The sequence below is a fragment of the Mustela erminea genome, chromosome 1 (genome assembly GCF_009829155.1).
Source record: "Mustela erminea isolate mMusErm1 chromosome 1, mMusErm1.Pri, whole genome shotgun sequence".
Classification (NCBI taxonomy): domain Eukaryota; kingdom Metazoa; phylum Chordata; class Mammalia; order Carnivora; family Mustelidae; genus Mustela; species Mustela erminea.
In genome coordinates this window covers 25,259,784-25,282,678 of record NC_045614.1, presented here as the reverse complement: position 1 = coordinate 25,282,678, position 22,895 = coordinate 25,259,784, and the positions used below count along the sequence as shown (strand labels likewise).

Sequence of the window (22,895 nt, the reverse complement as noted above, 5' to 3'; positions counted from 1 at the left end):
GACCCCGGGGTCCTGGGATCCAGTCCCGCATCAGGCTCCTTGCAGAGAGAAGCTGGGAGCCTGCTTCTCTCGCTGCCTCTGCCTGCCTCTCAGCCTGATGTGTGGACTCTCTCTCTCTCCCTCTGGCAAATAAATAAAAATATTAAAAAAAAAATCTCTGCCACATCAAGCTTGACTTTTTTCCCCCCTGATTCATATCATTGTGGAATTTAAAATGAAATGGCTTATTATTGGGACTTTCAGTATCTACAGATGTGGAATATTGTAGCTTGAAGATGTTGGGAACATGGCCATTTTTCTTTCCAGTTTTAAAAAATGGCTGGTATCTTGATTGAGCCGTTTTGAATAGTAGGCTGAGTTTGTCTTAGCAGTGTCTGACGAGGCAAGCTTTGTGGAATGAGAGAATTCTGACACCTTGGAATTTTGGAACCAGTGTGCCCTGTTCTGGTAGCCTTGAGCTTATAACAGTCAGCTTTATTTGAGCATTGGCTGTGTGCTGGGCATTCTGCTAATTACTTTTCTTTTATTATCTTATTTACTTTTTCCCAAATCACTATGAAAAGGACTGCCATTATCCCCATTTGTAGCTGAGAAAAGTGAGAATTGGAGAAGTTAAATAATTTGCTTAAGGCTGCACATCAAGAAATTAAAGATGTCTCTCCAATCAGATCTGATTTTGAGGTCTTTTCTTTCCTTTAAAAAAATACTATGTTGGGGGGCGCCTGCATGGCTCAGTGGGTTAAAGCCTCTGCCTTTGGCTCAGGTCATGATCTCAGGGTCCTGGGATCGAGCCACACATCGGGCTTTCTGCTCAGCGGGCAGCCTACTTCCTCCTCTTTCTCTGCCTGCCTCTCTGCCTACTTGTGTTCTCCATCTGTCAAATAAATAAATAAAATCTTAAAAAAGAAATACTATTTTAGGGGGCACCTGGGGGGCTCAGTGGGCTAAAGCCTCTGCCTTTGGCTCAGGTCGTGATCCCAGGGTTCTGGGATTGAGCCCCGCATTGGGCTCTCTGCTCAGGGCGGAGCCTGCTTACCCCTTGCTCTCTGCCTACTTGTGATCTCTGTTAAATAAATAAATAAAGTCTTTAAAAAATATTATGTCAGGGCACCTGGGTGGCACAGTCGGTTAAGCATCTGACTCTTGATTTCAGCTGAGGTCGTGATCTCAGGTTTGTGAGATCAATCCCCACATTGGGCTCCATGCTCAGCGTGACGTCTGCTTGGCATTCTCTCTCCCTCTGCCCCTCTCCCATCCCATGCACAGGTGGGTGCACTCTCTCTCTCAAATAAGTAAATAAATCTTAAAAAAATTTTTTTAAAAAACAAACACACTAGGTGGCTCAGTCGGTTGAGCATCTGCCTTCAGCTCAGGTCATTATCCCAGCCTCCTGGGAAGGAGTCCTGTATCTGGCTCGCTGCTCAGTGCGGAGCCTGCTTTTCCCTATGCACCCTCCACCCCTGCTTCTGTTCTCTCTTTCTGTCTCTTGCTCACTCTTTCTCAAATAAAGAATAAAATCTTTAAAAATAAATAGATAAAAATAAAAAGCAAACACTATGTTTCACCTTTCTGACTGTGATAACGAAATTGTTATATCAGTTGTCATGGAAGGGATTTCAGTGAAATGATGAAAATGTCATAATATTAAACATGTTCTTTCAAATATTCAAAACTGTTTTGAATCTCCTGTGTACCCTTAGGTCTGGTCAGAAGAGCCCTTGCACAGGGCCTCAGGCTCTAGAGGGCCCACTCTGGCCCTCATCTGACTGGGTCTTATCCGTCGGGGAGGAGTCAGCACTGCTGAGTGGTGGTGCCCACCTGTTGGCTTTCTAGGGTCTACTCGGTACCCACAGGCCTGATACTTCCCTTCCTAAATGACCTTGAGCTGTCTTCCAGGGTCTGTTTGGGCTTTTTTTGCCAGGTCTGTCCTCCTGAGGAGAAATCATGCTACCTGTGTGTATACCCTTAGGCCTGGAGTTGCTGAGGGGCGCCTGTTTATAAAAGTATAGACCAAGTGTCAGCAAACTACTGCCTGTGGGCTGAATCCAGCTAACAGTTGTTTCTATAAATAAAGTTTTATTGAAACACAGCCACACTCATCTGATTGCAGATTGTCTATGGCTGCCTTTGTGCTGAAATGCAGAGTTGAGTAGTTGTGATGAAGACTGATGACCCACAAAACCTGAAATATTTACTGTCTGGTATTTTATAGAGAAAGTTGGCTGACCTCTGGTCTAGACAGAGCTAGCCTCGTGTGCAGACTGCAGAATTCCTGTGTGTGAGACCCTCTGAGGTGTGTCTAAGCCAGGGGTGTGGAGAGGAGGATGTTGGCTGGAGACAGGCCTGCCTCTTGCCACAATATTTTGGCTAGAACTTTGAAGAATCCAAGAATTCTCAGTTTAAAATTCAAACTTCACCTTCCACATTTTTATGTTTGTCAAAGAAGGAAGATAGAATATATTTTATTTACCAGTTTGTTAGCTTGTTTATGACTATAAAACATATGGACATACCGTACTTGGGTGTCTATTTGTACCCTTCCCCTGGGCCCTACAAATGTTAGAAGAAATGTTAAACCCTGGGGTACAGGGTTAGGGTTTAAAGTAGGAGGCCACCAAGGCCCCAGTAAATAATCACATAAATTAATATAGAATTATAAAGTATAGAAGTGTTTTTGGGTCTTATATGGATTGTTTAAAAACCTTGCTCCAGGGACGCCTGGGTGGCTCAGTTGGTTAAGCAGCTGCCTTTGGCTCAGGTCATGATCCCAGCGTCCTGGGATCATGTCCCACATCGGGCTCCTTGCTCGGCAGGGAGCCTGCTTTTCCCTCTGCCTCTGCCTGCCTCTCTGTCTGCCTTGCTTGCTCGCTCTCTCTCCCTCTATCACTGAGAAATAAATAAATAAAATCTTTAAAAACAAACAAACAAACAAACAAACAAAAAACTTGCTCCAAATTTCACTTGTCCAAATTAAACCCAAAATGCTGGAACACACCTGCCAGCTTTGTAGTAAGTTCCAGATCTTTCATTCGAGGCTTCCCCTACCTCTCTACATCTCCCTTTCTTCTCCCCTGACTCCCTACCCCAGAATTACACTGCCCCAAAGTGAGGGGGATATGGCTCTAAATCCCTTACCTAAGTTCAGAGATGGTTTCTGTCCAGCTGTCCTGCTATATGATTGCATCTTTGAGCCACCAGGTGTTGCCATGGAGACTGGTCTTCAGACAGAAAGATGCTATGGTCCTTGCTATATGGTCCAGCGAGGGAAGGCCAACCCATTTCTCAGTGGCCAGATCAGCCACTGGTGTGCCTTGCATGGTGCAGCAGGTGCTGTTGGTGCCTCGCCCACATCGCAGTGCTTACGGACTGTACTTGGAACTTGGAACATGAAGGCTTTCTCATGGCCTCCATGCAGTGCCGGCTGGAAATGCCAGGGGAGCAGATGTCTGCCAGTGGTCTTTGGGTATCTTACTCTTATGGAGGGATAACTGTGAGGCAGGCTTTACACTGTTTCTCAGAGATCCTTCAGCAGGACTGGAACCAGTTTTCTGGAGCAGAAACTCCCTTGAAAATGTACCCCATATTGACTTCTTTCACTTCCATGTTTTAGTGTCAAATCTCCCCTAAGTGCTTCCTGGAATTACTTTCTAAGTGAACCACCTATACTCAAATCCTTGTCTCAATGTCTGGTTGTGGGGAACCCTCTCTGGAACACTTGGACCTCCTCGTGGCTCATATCCTTCTACATAGCATTGTGCCCCACTGCATAGGCTCCACACAGTATGGCATGGTGCCTGGGAGTTTCCCATCACACCCACATGCTTTGCCCATACAGGCTTCTCCATGACTCCTCGGTCACTTGTCTTGAGTCCCCATCACCAGCCTGGATACCCTCTTATCTTGAGGTAATTATTTTGTTCCTGGAAGCTGTAGTGTTGCTTGTAAGCATGTTCATCTCCTTACTCTGGATTTTGGTCTTTGTGACTAGAGTGTCACTGACTTTCCTCCCTGAAGGCTCCAGAATCCTTTGTGCATACTGATTACTCTTCTGCACGGTTTCCTATTTTGCAAACCAAGAGTCTGAGGAGGTACAGCCTTGATTGGGTCTTCCATTACCATGACAAAAAAAAAAACCCACATTATGCTTTGGGAGAATGTAGCCAAGAGACCTGATTTGGATGGGTAGACTCGTAGAGAGTGTGCTATTGGATGTTGTGATCTAAAGTGATGACTAGGAATGAGATCTGAAGCTCTGAGTCAGGAAGGGACTTGATGCAACTGAACATCAGAGAGAAGACTCAGGCAGAGTCAGCAATTAGAATGGCAAGAAAGGAGGCTAGAACTGTTGGCATTGGCCAAATCCGGTAGGGCCTCCAGCCATGGAAAGGATTTTCGTCTTTGTCCAAAAAGCAATGAGATGCTTTGAAGGGCTTTAAGAGGGTCAGGTTCGGGGGAGGTATTTTGTGATTGAGAATTGCACTTTAGAATGCGATGTGAGACAGAAGGAGGAATAGAAAAGGAGAGATGCTTTGGGGGGGGCGTTGTATGGGGGATGTCTGGGAGAGCTGAAGCCAGTCACATTGATGCAATAGAGTGAAGACAGTAGAAGTGGAAACAAGAGAGCCCATCAAGACAGATTTTGGATGGGACGCCTGGGTGGCTCAGTTGGTTAAGCGGCTGCCTTCGGCTCAGGTCATGATCCCAGCGTCCTGGGATCAAGTCCCACATCGGGCTTCTTGCTCGGCAGGGAGCCTGCTTCTCCCTCTGCCTCTGCCTGCCATTCTTCTGCCTGTGCTCGCTCTCTCTCCCTCTCTCTGACAAATAAATAAAATCTTAAAAAAAAAAAAAAAGACAGATTTTGGAGGCAAAATTGATAGGATTTGGTAACAGACTCGAACTGGGTGGTGAAGGAGAATGAATTATTTTCTAAAATATTTTAGGGGCTCAGTCAGTTAAGTGTCTGACTCTTGGTTTCAGTCCAGGTCATGATCTCAGGGTTCTGAGTTTGTGCCACATGTCAGGCTTCCCACTCAGTGCAGAGTCTGATTGATATTTCCCCCTCCCTCCCTTTCTTCTGCTCCATCCCCTCGCCCCCATTCACTCTCTCTAAAATAAATTTTAAAACTCTTAAAAAAAAAAAGATATTTTATATGGGTAAGATTGGTAAAATGTAAATGCCTAGAGGGACAAACATGAAAAGAGGGAGTCAGACTTAATATAAGGCCATTAGGAGTGGAGGTGACTATGGCAAACTGGAGGTGGCATGGTCTCTCTTGAAGGGGTAGCTGCTGGCTGGCTCTAACCAGTTGTTGTCATGCGGTGAAATGGGTTTCATGGTGTCAGATTTTCCGGCTTTTCAGGAGATGCTGCAGTCTGTATTTTAATGTGAAATGTCCGTATCTCTCCCTGTTGGCAACTAGATCAAAATCCTAAAGAACACGGGGCTAGCCATATATAACACATCTGCAGGCAGCATCTGGCTCCTGGGCAGCTGCTTCTTGCTTGAGATTTTTTCCTACACTCTGTCTTCCTCTAGAAGAATTTCAGAAGTTACTGTACTCTGTGACACAAAATATTTTAAAATTTAGGGATGCTGAGAAGAAAAAAAAGGATATGTTAATTTGGGCTAAATCTTGGGAGATACTGATGATCTCAGCTCACACGGTCTGTCAGCAGGGCTCAGGTGATGGGCTGAGGCTGAGATCTGTGGAAATAAACTTAACCTAATTTAGAGCAGATAGCAGGAAGTGCTTTCGTCTTAAAATAGACCATTCCAGACCATGATAGTCTGAGACACTTGAGGTAGACAGAAATCAAGGCTCTCTCCACCTTGTTTCCCCCTGAGCTTAGAGATCAAGAGTCCATAAACCTTTTAAAGAATGAGTGGATGAGTGTATATTTTATTTATGAATCCATATGCAATTAGAGAAAGTATTCATATAGGTTTATAATAGCATCCTTGACTTGATTTTGTTTTTGAGCCTTAAATGGAATTTACCCTCAAACTTTGAATTTTTTTCATGAGGTCCTTTTGAAGTGAAAGGTGTCATGCAATTAATTTCTTTGGTATTGTATTCAGCAGTATTTGTCTGTTTTTCTGTGCTTGGTTTAATCTAATTAATAATTTATCCTTATATCCAACTATATAAGAAAGCAGGTGTTTTTAAGAGTTTACAAGAAAGCTCAATGACTGAGCCTATCTTGGCTTCATCATAGTATTTGAAACAGTAAGATCTTAACTTTGACCTTATTTTCTGTAATGCATTCATAGGTAGGGGGAAAAGCTTAGAAATGATTACCTTGAAGTCAGTGATTGGAAATAGAAGGCATTATTGCATTATTGATTGCTGAATAAAGTTGATCTCTTTGCTGTGATATTCATTTTACAGAACAAAAGAAAAAATTAGACGAGAATTAGGATAGATGAGAATTAGGATAGACGAGAATTAGGAGACTACAACCCAAAAAAGCCCGAGTGTCAAAACAAAGTACCTAAAAATATATCAGGAGACTTAAACACGGCTGGGGGGGGGGGTTGTGAGTGTCTCAGTAGAACAAATAAGAATCATGAGGCTTAGGAGGACATGACAGCCATGGGAACTCGCCTTGGCTTACCTTGTCAACTGGGCCTGCCTCATCTGGGAGAAGAACATCACCGTGTGTGCTGCAGCTAGCTATAAGGGCAACGTTGTTCCAGGAGACCATCCCACTCTTTGCAAATGTGGCGGAAGAGAGTAATTTCCAAATAAAGTTTCAGGCCTAGGTTGCTAATGATGATTTATTGTTAAGAAGATGTGTACTGGTAAAGAAATTATTCTGTTAACCATTTTGATGGTCCCTGAAATTCCTCTTTGATTTAATAAGTTCTGTGGAATCGTACATAACTCTTGTCTGGTGTGCTCTGGGAGTAACCAATTTCCACCTGTTTCTTCATTTCTTAGACACCCAGACTGATGATGATGGACCTGTATTCCTTTTGACATTCTGACTTCTCTGTTAAGTGTTTGCAAAATAAATACAGAATTATATTTCTTTCTTATTCTAATAGGGTCAGAATTCCAACCAGTCATTATTTTGATCTCCTATATTTCCTATCACTCTTCGGGTTGATTGGGTGGTCCTTCTATTACACAGTGTTGGCTGTCACTCACATACCTAATTTTAGATGGCAGCTGGATTGGACGGTCTAAGAGGCCTGTCTCACCAGTCTGGTGTCTTGGTGCTGGCTTTTAGCTGGGATGTTTTGGTTCTCCTTCTTGTAGCTCTCTTCATGTGATGTCTCATCTTCTGGGATTTTAAAAAAATTAATATATAATATATTTTTTCAGGGGTACGGGTCTGAATCATCAGTCTTACACAATGCACTCACCATAGCACATGCCCTCCCCAGTGTCCCATCACCCAGCCACCCTACCCCTCCCACCCCCCTGCCCTCCAGCAACCCTCAGTTTGTTTCCTGAAATTAAGATTGTCTTATGCTTTGTCTCCTTCCCCGGTCCCATCTTGTTTCATTTTTTACCTCCCTTCCCTTCATGAACCCCCCAACCTTGCCTCTCAAAATTCCTTATATCAGACAGATCATATGATAATTGTTTCTCTGATTGACTTATTTCGCTTAGCATAATATTCTCTAGTTCCATTTACATCATTGCTAATGGCAAGATTTCTTTTTGATGGCTGCATAGTATTCCTGTGTGTGTGTGTGTGTGTGTGTGTGTGTGTGTGTGTGTGTGTGTGTGCACATATGCATATATACATACACACATACCCCGTCTTCCTTATCCATTCATCTGTTGATGGACATCTAGGCTTTTTCTATAGTTTGGCTATTGTGACATTGCTGCTATAAATGTTCGGGTGCACATGCCCCTTCGGATCACTACTTTTGTATCTTTAGGGTAAGTACCCAGTAGTGCAATCACTGGGTCGTAGGGTAGCTCTATTTTCAACTTTTTGAGGAACCTCCATGCTGTTTTCCAGAGTGGCTGCGCTAGCTTGCATTCCCACCAACAGTGTAGGAGTGTTCTCTTCTGGGATCTTCTTGTGTGACTCTCTTTCCAGTAAGATAGCTTGGACCTTAAATCTCTGTTTTTTTAGGGCTGCTAGGCCTTTTAGAGCCAGGCTCAGAGCTGGAACAGTGTCACTTCTGTAGGAGATGCTGGTCTAAGTAGTCACAAGGCCAAACAAATGAAATAGAGACTAAAAACACAATCTAAAAGATCTTTATTATAGAAATTTTCACACATACATATAAACAAAAGAAAATGAAAACCATGTGGAACCCCACCACTTGATAACGTTTTATGTGTGTTGTCCCGGTCTTCTCTTTAAGTAGTGTGTATGTATGCGTGTTTTATGTAAGTCAAAAAATGTTTTGTAGTCGTTCCCGACTAGTGTGTCACGAATATCTTTCCATCTCATTAACTATTCATGTTATGGTTACATTATTCTATCCACTGTCAGTCTGTCTCTTTCATCATTTATGTAACTGAATCCTATTGTTGGAACTGTTGATTTGCCTTTTCTACAGAACAGATTATCATGCAAAAATCTTAGATACAAAATGATTTTTGTGTATTTTCAAGTAAAATAAAATATAGCTCTAAGTAATGTAAACATTTGAAACTAAGTTCCTTAGTTAGAAATGAGTGTAACTCTTGGGACTTTTTAGGGAAAGGAGGAGACTTTATGGAAAATATTTCTTCATACTGTATATGAGGACTTTTTAGGATGTAAAACACAGATACCCCAACTAGAATTGAACGTAATGAAAAAAGAAACATATGAGTGAAGGTATCCATTGTCTGTTGCTCTAGTAATGCTGCAGAACATCCAGCTGCAAAACATCATTGACATAATAAGTATTTGTTTTGTCCATTGGTGTATGGGGCTCATTGGATATCAGCTGCACTTGCTTATGCCTCTGTGGTCAGCTGCGGGTTGGCTAGACAGCTCTGCTCATCTTGAGTGGGCTTGCTTAAATGTCTTGGGGTTGGTTGGCTGTTGGCCAGGACACCTTGACTCTATTTCATATTTCTCATCTTCCAGCAAGCAAGACTGGGCATATTCTAATTACTGTTGCAGAGGAAAATGAGCAAGAAAATAGATACACAAGAGCTGCTTTAGGCCTCTGCTTCCTTCACATATGCTACCACCTTATTGGCCAGAACAAATCATATGAGTGAACTCAGAGTCAGATTGGGAGGGCACTGCCAAGGACATAGGTGCAAGAAGGAGTGATGAATTGGGGTCAATAATTTAGTCAGTCTGCCTGGCATGTGTAGCCAAAATGGTCTGGAGTAGATGTACCTTCAGTGAGTGCTGGATCTAGGGTATCAAGTGATGTCACTTGGTTTGATTTCATACTATCTAAAGTTTGGCTCTGGGGTGCCTGGGAGGCTCAATTGGTTAAGTAACTGCCTTCAGCTCTGGTCATTACCCCAGGTCCTGGGATGGAGCCCCACATGTATCTCCTTGCTCAATGGAGAGTCTGCTTCTCCTTCTCCCTCTGCCTGCCACTCCCCTTGCTTGTATGCTCTCTTTCTCTCTCTGTCAAATAGATAAATAAAATCTTGGGGGAAACAAAAAGTTTGGCTCTGCTTTCCTTTGCATTAGCTTCACTCCCAAGGCAGCCATTTCCATGTGGAGGTCCTCTGAAGCTCCATCTCAAAAGCAAGTAATTCTAGCTGCAAAAGAGCTTGCCTTTCCCAATTGTTCCAACTAAAGTATGGTGTAACTCTTTTTGGGCCAATGTGGACCACATGCCTATCCCTAACCTAAGGTCACTAAGGTAGTCAGTGTTAGAATAGAAATTTGAACCCTGGTTTGCCCTTCTCCAAAATCTGTGGTCTTAGTGTCTAAAACGTGAAGAAAAATAAAGTATACTAAACATATCCTCAAAGGAAGAGAGGGAGGCCATTATGCACCACAATAAGGCCATTTGGGCCCAACATTGAAGGGATAATCACAACCCTGTATCCCAGCTACATAAAATTCTACAACAAAGTTCTTGAGTGACTATGACAGGGAGCTTCTACTACTCTTCTCCAGGGGGTATCGGCCCAGGAGCTCTAACATGGTCTACTATTCCCTTGTGCCATTTCTCTTTAGGTGTGAATTAGTGTGGAGTAATTACTTAGGTCAACCAGAATGGAAAAGGAAGTCCCAAAACACCAGCCTGAAAGAAGTGTGTGACGGGAGAAAAAGACAGGACTACCATTTTCTCTGGTAATAGCATTTAGGATCTAGCTAGATGTACAGGAATCTTGATGGTTGAGCCTCCTTTTTTTCTTCTAGCTCCAAAATGGCCAATAGTTTCACTCCTGAGCCAGTGCAAGTTGATTGGTGGTAAACCCTCTAGAGTGTTATGTTGAGAAGAGTTCCAGCCTTAGTGGAAATGAGGACTGTGGTGGATTAGTGATGTCTGGAATGTGTACAGGGGTGGGAAGTAACAACATGCCTGACTATTATGTGACGTCCTAGGAAGAAAAAGCTTCTCAGAGTCACTGTCAAGCCACTTGTGTATGGGGGCCATGCCCCTAGGATGGAGTATTTTATAGCAAATTTCCCTATGATGAGGAATTCTATGGTGAATTTTCTGGAAGTCCCAGCTGTCACTTAGCACAAACCAAAATGCAGAGCATCATTTTCCTGAAGAAAAATGAGCTGCTTCTTTGCTCTGAGAACTTTTGAGCTTGCTTGGGATTTGGGTGTGGGAAATAGACAAAATATTTACATGTAGTAAATAAAGTTTGGGACTACTTAAAAAAAATGAATATAGGTGTGACTATTGTTCTTGTATCTGTCATTATCATCATTAACCTATCGATACATTTTTAAAAATATAATGTAGTCAGAGTTCTAAAGAAGTTTGTTTTTGATTTTTTTTTTTCTTCTTCTCATTTTTCAGATCCTCTGGAGTCATTTTCTGGAACAGAGTGTGAAAAGAATGCATTGAAAATTCTGGCCAATAGTGGAAATACTGGCTTCACCCCCAACTTAGTATAACATTCCTTCTCTTCAATAGCACCTCATAATAGAAGAAAAATGTATGGAAGTGCAAGAACAATCACCAATCTGGAAGGTAGTCCTTCCAGATCTCCTCGTTTGCCAAGGTCTCCTCGTTTGGGCCACAGAAGAACAAGCAGTGGGGGAGGTGGAGGAACAGGCAAGACACTGTCCATGGAGAACATCCAGTCCCTAAATGCAGCCTATGCTACGTCTGGACCTATGTACCTGAGTGATCATGAAGGGGTGGCTTCGACAACTTACCCAAAGGGCACCATGACTCTGGGAAGAGCCACAAATCGAGCTGTTTATGGAGGCCGAGTCACAGCCATGGGGAGTAGTCCCAATATTGCTTCTGCTGGACTTTCCCACACAGATGTTCTTTCATACACAGATCAACATGGTGGTCTGACTAGCACATCCCATCACCACCACCATCAGGTCCCTTCCATGTTGAGGCAGGTAAGGGACAGCACAATGTTAGACCTTCAAGCTCAGCTCAAAGAACTTCAGAGAGAGAATGACCTCCTCCGGAAAGAACTAGACATCAAAGACAGCAAGTTAGGATCTTCCATGAACAGTATCAAGACCTTCTGGAGTCCTGAGCTCAAAAAGGAGAGAGTCTTGAGGAAAGAAGAGGCAGCCCGAATGTCCGTTCTCAAGGAACAGATGAGGGTGTCCCATGAAGAAAATCAGGTAGGTTATGACTCATCTCTGTGTTTTTCAGCCTTGGCTTTTCACTGAGTAGTTGATGCTTTGCAGATGGCACCACGACCTATGTGGAAGAAAGTTCAGCATCATCAAGAAAGCTATGGTTTAGGACGTGTTTGACTTAGAGACTACAAAAGGTCATATAAGCAATATGAAATTATAACTTCTGATCTTATTTTCCATTAACTTTTTCATACTGTTGCAGAAGAGGGGGAATCATTCTTTATTGCCTAACTTTTATACTTGGTTATTTTTTTTTCTTTTTTCAGTGGTAACAACAGCAGCTCAGATGTACTTCCCTCTGCATGGAAGAGGAAAATGTTAATTTTTGCAAGAGTAGACACTTTAACAGCAACATTTAAAGAGCCACATTTGACTGATGAATTGATTTATTTTTGAAGTGAGAGCAAGTTTATTTCTTTCTAGAATGAGTGGAGTTTATACTCTAAACAGCAAACCAAATAATATTAAGTAACGCTGGGTGGAATGGGTTTGATACCAGGTTGGAGAAACAAAAAAATTTGTAACCTGGTCTTTCCTTTATCCATTTATATTAAATAAGCATGTACTATATGCAAGACACCTTCTTACTCTTTGATCTATCTTCCATGTTATAGCAAGATTAGTTTTCCCTGTGTCTACTTTCAGTTATACCATTTCTCTGCTTTACAGCCCTCAATAATTACTTATTGGCTTCAGAGTGAATTTGGCATTTTGGCTGAGCCATCAGCACCTTACTTTGGAAGGCCTGAGCCAGGCTTTCCAGCCTTATCTCATACCCCCTCCCTGCGCATCTCCTGTGTTACCTGCACTCCAACTTGGTGATTGCTGCACTTACTCAGGGTTTTACCCCTTCAGTTCTTTACTCTTTCTGTTCCCTTTCTCTGGTAGCTTTCTGCCAGAGAAAGGTTTCCCTTCTCTGGAAGCCTCTCCCTTCCTTTTCCCTTTTATAGTTGGCTAGTCTCCCATTTCCAAATCCTACCTATTCTGTGGGGCTCATTCATCTGCTCCTGTTTTCATAAGGGCTTTGGAGTCTGACATTCCTGGGTTTAAATCCCAGCTTCACCTCTTATGAGTAGTGAGATAAGTGCTAGGAGATGGGGAGTAGAGTGCTGTGGCATTTGGTGGAAAAATTTCTGGGTTTCACTTAACTTTCTGTAGAAATTTGAGATAATTCTAACTTGGCTGACCTTGTGATTCTTTGATAATTGGTCTTGATGTTGGCCTCATGAAGCTCTCTGCCTTTCTTGGGGTTATCTGCTGGCCCTCCTATCTGTTGCCCTGGATACCACCCCTTGGAGTCCAAGTATCTTTAGAAGCATTTCTGATCTTTGTGAGAATCTGTTCTTCATTCTCTTCTATGTGTAGAAAGCAATCACCTTATCCTTTTGACTATCTGACAGAGTCTTTGCTGGTTTTCAGATGTGAAAGTGTGATTTTTAGTTGGAACAGAAAGTTTTGTTCTTCAGTCCTAAATCAAATTAATGCTCTTTACTATCATTTCTGCTTTTTTCCCCTGACTTTGCTGGTTCGTGATGTCTTTATGAACCTGTCACTGCTATGTGTATTTCCCTAATTCTGTACTGGTTTTCTTATTTAGTTGTTTTGGAAAAACGGTTACAGCTATTTAGGAATCATGCAAATAATGACAAAAAAGTTTGAAAGCCATTCTTTAAACTGTCAGCTCAAAAATTACTTTTATCTTATGTTGCTATCATTAAATTTTTTTTTGAGCACAGACTCTCACTTACACACATGTATGTTTACTTATAAATTACGTGATGTGCTATTATGCCAATCTATTATGTGTCTTTTCCAACATTCACACAGAATTAAATATGTATGGAAGTTGTTGACAAAATAAAATAAATGACACATTGAGGTACATTTTAATGACACACAAAACCTTCATGCTGTTGTAAAAGCATTTTAAACCCCTTGTCTATTTTGTTAGCATTAGTTTAGTTTAAATATCCATAATCCTACTTAACTGTCCCAAGTTGCTGTAAGTCAGAAATAAGTGAATACTTGAGGGGGCTCCTAGTACCCCTTCTTAGTTCTGGAAAATACTATGATCATAGGCTACCTTAGGTACAATGGGTGCCCTGTGATCATGTGACATATGATCCAGTAAAAGCTCCAGTGTTAATCTTTCTATTAAATATGATTAAAATGTGAACATTTTCTTTTTTAGGCTAAAAATGCAAAAGGAGGAAGCAGCATGGAGTGTTTGAAAAGTCAATTTACTTGCAGTATGAGGTAGTATTACAAAGTAAAGAATATAAAGATTGACAAAAAGCAAGTCATTTTTTAAAAATTGAAGCACTTCTCCTTCTCCTGTAGGAATTATGTCAGCATCTGTTTTAGGAGTATGTGAGTACCTATTGGTCAGGATAGGGTAGATCCTTCTGCAGCAATCAAATCTCAGTGGCTTAACACATCAAGATTCACTGGAAATATGAAGTAGGTCAGGTGACTCCAGGGCAGCCCTCCTCCAGGCAGTGACTCAGGATTCAAGCTTTCTGCATCTTGGCACATGGCTTCAGGAGTTGTCGCACCAGAGGAAGGGGGTGTGTGGAGATGGCACATTGGCTCCTCAGTTCCTTGGGCTGGAAGTGACCCAATTGCAAGGGATTGGGAGTTATAGTATAGTCCTTTCTTCTTTCCAGGGAGGAGAGTAAGATACGAAGGACATCTAGAAATTTCTACCAGTGAAGTTTTGGTGTTCGTCAAAAAGTGGAGCAAGATGAAATAAAGCTTGGGGAACAATCTAGACTCCTGCTGTTGCTGCTGTTTCTATTATTACTACTACTGTGACCAGTAGACCTCTGTTGGGGGCTTACTATGTGCCAATCATTGTTCTTGGAGCTTTGTGTGTATTAGCTTATTTACTGTTTGCATTAGTCACCTTGAGTAGGTGCTAGACTTTTTCTTGTTTTGCACATGAAAAATAAATGTAGAAAGAATGAGCAGTTTGCCTAAGTTCACACAGCTAGTTAATGAGAGCTGGTCTTCAATGCTTTGGTCTAGTTCATGGAAATGTCTAGGACTTATGTTCAGTAACTCCTTACAGGAACACTGAACTGTGACTGTAATCTTAGTTTAATGGGAAGATCATATATGTTAGATGAGAAAAATGACTTGTTCTGATAGAGTGACTAAGAATGTGATTTAGTTTAACGGATTTCTATTCTTTTTTTTTTTTTTTAAGATTTTATTTATTTATTTGACAGACAGATCACAAATATGCAGAGAGGCAGGCAGAGAGAGAGCAGGGGAAGCAGGCTCCCTGCTGAGCAGAGAGCCTGATGCGGGGCTCAATCCCAGGACCCTGAGATCCTGACCCGAGCCGAAGGCAGAGGTTTAACCCACTGAGCCACCCAGGTGCCCTGGGATTTTTATTCTTTTTTTTTTTTTTAAAAGATGTTATTTATTTATTTATTTGTCAGAGAGAGAGGGAGGGGGAGAACACAAGCAGGCAGAGCAGCAGGCAGAGGCAGAGAGAGAAGAAGGCTCCCTGCTGAGCAAGGAGCCCAATGCAGGATTCCTTGATGGGAGCCCCTGGGATCCTGAGATCCTGACCTGAGCCGAACACAGCAGCTTAACCAACTGAGCCACCCAGGCATCCCTGGGGATTTTTATTCTTTTTTTGGGGGGGGGGATTTTTATTCTTAATTAGGAATTTATTTCATTTTCGTAGAAGTGGTTTTTTGTGCTGTTTAGAATTTCAACCATTTACCATTACTGACTGTAATTTCCCTTTAGAGGAAAAAATCATGGAAAATTTTTCTATATGAAAGAAAAAGATGTAAAGCAGATGGGGAACATTTGACTGTGGTTTCTTATGCACAACAACCAGAGACTGCATCTACAAATGAAGTTCAACCACTGTCTGTTTGGATAATTAGAAGTTTGCTAGCATAAATTCAGGTGATCTAAAACAATTTGAACTATACTACGTGAATACAAATGGGAAGCAGGTCCATCATAGGCTAGAGGTCAGGAAGCTCAAGTGCTCTTGTGTATGAGATTCATGGTTCTGTGTACTTAATGGTCACTAATACAGACCTTTCACTCTTATGTGCAGTGTTGAAGAGGGAAACCACTCATCAGTTCTTTTGTACTATATTTTGAAGTTCTAGTGATTCTGTCCAGGGGAGGTGAACCCAGCTCCAGATCTAAGAGAGGATGTTGAACACCTTTCCTGTGTTACAGGAAGGGCAGGATATTTGCAACCTTGGAGGCAATTGGGTAGGGAGCTGTGACCAAATATCATACAGGCAAAGGATAGATACTCAGATTCCTGGATGGGTATTCCACACCAGACACCTATCCAGACTCCTCACTTCCATCTCCTAGTCTCTCTCCAAGGTGCTACTTCTCAGCCACATAGGTCTGCATGAATAGAAATAAATTTGGGACTACTAAGAGTTGTAGTATTGGCATGTGGAATCACTGGAATGCATGGATGCAGTTACCCTTATGTTATCACTTGCGCTTTCTGCTTCATGATGTACTTTCTTGAATGGAGGAAGAGGGTGGTGGAGTATTATGACGGCTAATTCTTTGAAATGGTGTGAACCCATAGCCTCTGCTCTCAATGTCACCCCTGTAGACTGATTTGGGGAGAGGTGAGAAGAAAAGATTCGGAATGGGTGTTTGGCTACCACTTGAGATAGCCCCCTTATTATTTGTAATAGCCTGTGGAGTTGGGGTGGATGTTGAGGGCAGGAGAATCCAAATCATGGAAGGTTAAGTGACCTAATTTTCTCTTAAAGTTTATACCATTGTCTTTTTTTTACCCCTTCATTCTATTTACCTGCATGATAGAGATCAGAGAGGGAAAACATGATAGAGAAGAAATTTTCAGAAAGTTCATAAGGACTTACGTCTTGCAGTTTGATGCATGTAAGTTATTGACTTTTCATATTCCTGGATTTTTTGGGGTCGTTATTAACTTTATATTTCTAATAGATTACTTTTTCTAAATTAGATGTGTATTAAGCAGTTTTGAGACGTTTTCCTAACTTGTGCATGGCTAGCCAAGGATCTGCTTGAATATAAATAGCATCACACACTGGGAGATTGTACTCGATCTAATATTTACCCATCTTGCACGAAGAAGTGGGACAAGGTCACTGGGAAACGTAACCTAAGAAGTGTAAGTAAACCTGCCTGGGGAGTTTTATGGCTTTGAAGCAATGGTTATGTGATCATTTCTATTTTTGGCTTAACACAATAGGAAATAATCTACTCTAAATCAATATTCGTATGGGGTTTTGATGATTTTTTTTTTTTAAGCTAGTTTCAACGTATGATTTTTTTTGGTTCTCATTCTGAGCCTGTAACTTGAACAGGTCGAGATAGGTCACGTTTCCATGTTTCTTTTATCATTATTTTTTGTTTTATTTGATTAACTCTAGGGCCATTTCAACAGGGGTCATTAAACTCTGTTCTAAAATACTGCTGTCACTGGGAGTATCCAGATACGAAGAGCTGTGCCAGTTGGAAAAAGGTGGTAGAATTCATTCTGTTTCCTGTTGGGAAGATGGCTAGGTAGCTGCATTGTGAAGGGGGCATCCACTAACAGTTAAATGCAGCTGCAGTCCCCTTGAGCACTGGGTTTTTGTGAAATCAAGGACTCAGCCTTGCAGTGTCCAGGTCCATCTAGTCTGTCAATGGGACTTAAATATATTCACTGTTCAGATAGACCCGTTTTATCCCTGTGCCTTCTTTCAGACTCCATTCCTCCTGCTACTTTGAATCTGAGATCCATGGAGCCATCAAAGCCACCTTTCCAAAGTATTTCCAGGGAAACAATACTTTCCAGAGGGGATTTCCCAGTCAAATAAACTTGAGGCATGACATACTAGATACTCTTATCCCGGAAATCCATAATGCATAATGTTATGGGTTGAATTATGTTCCCCCCTAAATGATATGTTAGAATCTTAATTTCCTGTAACTCAGAAAGTGATTTTATTTGGAGATAAGGCCTTTTGAGAGGTAATCAAGTTAAAATGAGGTCATTTGCTTGGGCACTAACCCAATATGTCTGATGTCCTTACCAAAATGGGAAAGTTGGACACAGACATAAACATGAACAGAGGGAAGACCACGTGAAGACACAGGGAGAAGATGGCTATCTACCATCCAAGGAAAGAGGCCTGGATTCTTCCCTCACAGTTCTCAGAAGGAAGCAACCCCAGTGATACCTTTATCTGGATCTTCTAGCCTCCAGAACTATGAGGCAATAAATTTCTGTTGTTTAAGCCACCTGGTTCGTGATTCTTTGTTATGGCAGCCCTAACAAACACATACAATATATCAGCATGTGAAATGAAATGCTCTAACTCTTGCAGTTAAAAAAATGATGATGATGATTTTTTTTTAAAGATTTTATTTGCTTATTTATTTATTTGACACACAGAAAGAGAAGGAGATCACAAGTAGGCAGAGAGGCAGGCAGAGAGAGAGAGGGGGAAGCAGGCTCCGCGTCAAGCAGAGAGCCTGATGTGGGGCTTGATCCCAGAACCTTGAGATCATCACCCGAGCTGAAGGCAGAGGCTTAACCCACTGAGCCACCCAGGTGCCCCTAAAAAATGATTATTAAGGGGACACTTGGGTGGCTCAGTTGGTTGAGCAGTTGAGCGTCCGACTCTTGATTTTGGCTTATATCCTGATCTTGGGGTCGTGAGATTGAACCATGCGTCAAGCTGCATGATCAGTGGAGAGTCTGCTTGAGATTCTTTCTCTGCCGCACTCCTCCAAAATAAATTTTTAAAAAAAGGAAAAAAAATCTATTAAGTTTGCTTAACCCCAGCAAAGACCATGAAACTTTATCTTAAACCAAGCATCTATATATTGAGCAGCTGTTGCTGTAGTAATGCTGTGTAACAAGCCGTTCCAAAACCTAATTGGCTTAAAAAGATAAGCATTTACCTCTCCCTCATGTATCTGCAGGTTGGGTGCTACTTAGTTGGGCAGGGCTGGACTTTTGACACCAGGCTGGAGGTTGAAAGTTGGCTTTAAATATGTTTTACATGTGTCCACATTCTCCTTGGGACAGAATCTATTCAGTAATTCCTCTTATGGTAGATCATAGATGCCAAGAGTCCAACCAAACCACACAGACACTTTTAAAGCCTCTGCTTATATCATCAAGTCAACTCACGTATTGCCCAAAGCATGTTACATGGCCAAGCCCAAAGTCAGTGGGGTCAGGGGAATATACTTCCTTCCAAGTCTCATATATATATAGTTATATAGGTTAACATATGGATGTTATTTTATACACACACACACACACACACACACACAGTTTAATGTATATTTTTAATAATTTTATTTGTCATAAACTATAAATATTTTCTAAACTAAGCAAATAAAGGCCACACTTTGGAAAAGACTGGCTCAGGAGTAGCTCTAGAAGCAAGGTATTAAAGTTTGAAACCTGTGAAGGCAGATGGCACTTTCAGTGTAACCAATTCCTTCAGTGGCTGGGCCTTCCAGAGTGCCCTCGTGATGCCTATTTAATGTCTCAGCATCAGACTTCTCCCTTTTTGCCTCATGTAACTGGCCAATGAAACCCAAGTGAGAGATTCTGGGAAAGTTTTTTTTTTTTGTAAATGTCACCAGCAATGTTCCTTCCCCCTTTTTCTTGTCATAACTGTTGATTTGTTGCCTGGGGCTGTGACAGCTGTGTAGTAACCATGAAAGAAAGGCCATGCCAAGCACAGAGACTATGTCCTATGTTCACTGAGCACTTGCAGCAGCACCCACAGGGGCTGGCCTCCAGCCCTCTAGTCATATGAGAAAATACCACTAGTGGTTTAAGTCATTGTTAGTTGGGCAGCTCAATACCTTCCTAACTGATAAAATAAAAAATTATTAATTGATAATATTTTTCATAATAATTACAAGTCATGATAACCAGAAAAATAGGTGCATTTCAGTGGAGTGAAATGAGATCTTAAAGGACCTTACACATTAGAATGAAAAAACCTACTTACTAATAGTATTGGGCAACACTCCAAAGTAGTGACAGAAAAGTTTTTAAGCCTATATAGATGTGGGGTGCCTGGATGGCTCAGTGGGTTAAGCCTCTGCCTTTGGCTCAAGCCATGATGCCGGGGTCATGGGATCGAGTCCCGCATGGGGCTCTCTGCTCAGCGGGGAGCTGCTTCCTCTCTGTCTGCCTTCCTCTCTGCCTACTTGTGGTCTCTCTCTCTGTCAAATAAATAAATAAAATCTTAAAAAAAAAAAAAAGCCTATGTAGACGAAAAATGGAGACTTATTAGTTCCTGTAATGAAATTGCAGGAAGGCTTGGATGTGGAACTTGGGGTTGACTAGATCCAGTGCCTCAAACTGTAGCAGGATTTTGTCTCACTATTGTTCATCTCTGGTTCTTGATATCTGCCTCCATCTACGTGTAAGCCTCATTTTTGTCTTTGATGTGGTGGGTGGTCTTGGCTGCCTGTACCCCAGGGTCATAACTGAAGGGTTAAGGGATCCCTATGTCTTTACTTCCCATTTGGAAAATTTGCAGGACTTTGTCTCACCTTAGTCATATCCTGCTCCAGGACTTGGTGAGTGTGTACAGCTGGGGCAAAGGATAGGTATGTGAGAAGGGGTTACTGTGACTGGTGAGCCCTTTAGATTGCAGGCATTGGGAGAAGGGAGGTTCTTTACAGGAACTGAGATGAAGGACAAAGGGATGCTGTAGGAAAAAAACAGACTTTTATTGCACTGACTTGAGTTGTCCTTAGTCACCTTCTTTCTTCAAATATCTTAAGGGTTCATAAGTCATATTAAGAGACTGAGGGGTGCCTGAGTGACTCAGTCGGTTAAGTCTGATTCTTGATTTCTGCTCACGTCATGATCTCAGGGTCATGGGACTAAGCCCTGTGTCAGTTTTCTTACTCAGTGGGGAGTCTACTTGAGATTCTCTCCCTCCTTCCTCTGCCCCTCCCACACTGTGTTCTCTCTCTCTCTCTCTCAAGTAAATAGATAAATCTTTAAAAAAAAAAGAGACCTGGGGCGCCTGGGTGGCTCAGTGGGTTAAGCCTCTGCCTTTGGCTCAGGTCATGATCTCAGGGTCCCGGGATCGAGTCCTGCATCGGGCTCTCTGCTCAGCGGGGAGCCTGCCTCCCCCTCTCTCTCTGCCTGCCTCCCTGCCTACTTGTGATCTCACTCTTTCTGTCAAATAAATAAGTAAAAAAAATAAAATAAAATAAAAAAATAATTAAAAAAATAAAGAAAAGAGACCTGAGAAATTAAGTCAATCAAATGTTGTATAGGTATATAACTTTTTTTCGTTTTAACTCTGATTTAAAGTATGAGTGTTTATGTATGCCTTCCTCAATGTTGCATAGACACACATTTAGAACTGCATAATATAAACCAGTTTAGCACCACAGCATAACTTGAATTTTGGAAGGACATGTCCTGAATTTTACAAGGACAACAACAACAAAAGTTCACCTTTCTCATCTTGAAATAGTCTTCAGCTCTTCAGAGAAGTGTAGCTTTTGTCTACCTTTCCAGAAAGGTGGAAAAACTCTGGTCCAGACTTAGGCAATGACCTACTTAGTCTGAAACCACGATTTTAAATGGATTTCCTGGGTAGGTGAAAACTTCCTTTGGTTCTGAAGATAGATGACATGGCACAGAGCCAACAGTTGATTTCTTTGTTTGCTAGAATGTAGGAGAATGATTTGAAGTGAGCTGCACACATCTTTGTCACAGATGTCAGCTGTTTTGCCTCCGTAATCTCTTATAGTCAGCCCTAGGATCAGCCATGTGCACTGCATTAGTAGCCTTACAGATTTTTATTCCCAGGTTTTATTTTATGAAAGACATGGCTAATGCGGGGAGGAATATAAACATTCCTGTATGCTGGACCTTGGGAGAGCTAAATGACTTCCCTCTTCCATTTTCTCTCTGGATCATTTTATTTTGGCAAAGGGGTAGCAACAGCACACCAGGAACTAAAGAAAACATTTTGGAATATTTCAATGGATAGATTATTTTAGTCTCACTTGTGCCAAGGCACTTTTTGAAACCAAGCTCTAGGGGGAGAAGGCAGAGGGAGCGGTCACCCTCAAAAAATTCACTGCCTAATAAATTTCCCTACAGACAACATCCTCAGAGGATTTTAAGAAGCAAGTCTATGTTGACAGGAGAAAAGTAACAGAGTGATTTTATTGGCCAAAGCAGATGGGGTGGTTTCTGAACCTAGCCTCCTCTGGCCAGAGTGCAATTTCAGTTTCTATAATTAGTTGCAGGTGGAGCTCTTGTGTTGCTGTTTAGGAGTCCACTGACATCTGTGTGCAAATTCCCACCACCCCCAGTTGGCATTTGGACTCAATAAGTGGTTTTGGCTTTGCAAGAATATAGAAAATTGTAAATCTATTTCATACACGCATGCACGCACACACACACACACACACACAGCTGCTCTAAAGGTCAGATTCTGAAAGCTGTGGAAAGCATTTTCAAAAGTTTGGGAAGTAGGTTTTAGGCAGAGTGTGGGCATGTAGCCAAGAGCTAGGGCAGCTCGACAAATAGAACTCTGGCACGTTCTGTTTCTCTGTGAAGCCAGCATTTGTTTATATCTTGGAAGTGATGTGCAGCGATTTTGTTTTCAGTGGGAACATTCTGGAGAGAAAAAGTACAGCTACTTCCTGTCTTATAAACCAATGGCTGGGCTTGTACTGTCTGGTTTGGCTCTGTACACTGCTTATGTTAACTTACCTGTTCTCAGGTGAGGGCAGTTTGCCTCCCAAGGGACATTTGGCAATGTCTGGAGACGTTTTTCTTTGTCACTACTGGAAGAGGTGACATCCAGTGGGTAGAGGCTAGGGGTGTTGCTAAATAGCCGAAAGTGCATAGAATTGAGCTCTGCATTATCTGGCCAAGAATGTCTATACCTACAATGATGAGAAACCTTGAGTTAATTGGGTGATTACTGTATCTTCATTTTTCTTAATACCTTGCCTACACTCAATTCTTTCACTTTGTGGAGTGGTGATCAAAAGGTATGTATTTATGCAAAAATATTCATATAAAAGGTAAAACCTGATTCAACATTGTATGGGAAGGAATTAATTGTAAATGATATCTTTTTTTTTTTCTTTTTTCTTTAAAAAAAAAATAATGACCTGGACTAGTAACC

At 41.8% G+C, this 22,895-nt stretch overlaps 1 protein-coding gene across 12 annotated transcripts in view; it reads left to right on the top strand.

The window, feature by feature from the left end:
* Positions 1–22,895, top strand: part of ERC2 (ELKS/RAB6-interacting/CAST family member 2) — a 901,328-nt gene that overhangs the window by 18,576 nt on the left and 859,857 nt on the right. For 11 of the 12 annotated variants that reach the window (XR_004280876.1, XR_004280875.1, XR_004280877.1 and 8 more), the window contains exon 3: positions 10,910–11,703. Coding sequence is in view for 9 of the 12 variants with exons in the window: in XM_032322753.1 (XP_032178644.1) it covers positions 11,047–11,703 (657 nt within the window). In the remaining 3 variants the exon portion in view is untranslated. Of the gene's footprint in view, positions 1–10,176; positions 10,228–10,909; positions 11,704–22,895 lie in introns of those variants that run through there. The other variant, XM_032322701.1, reaches the window with a different exon arrangement.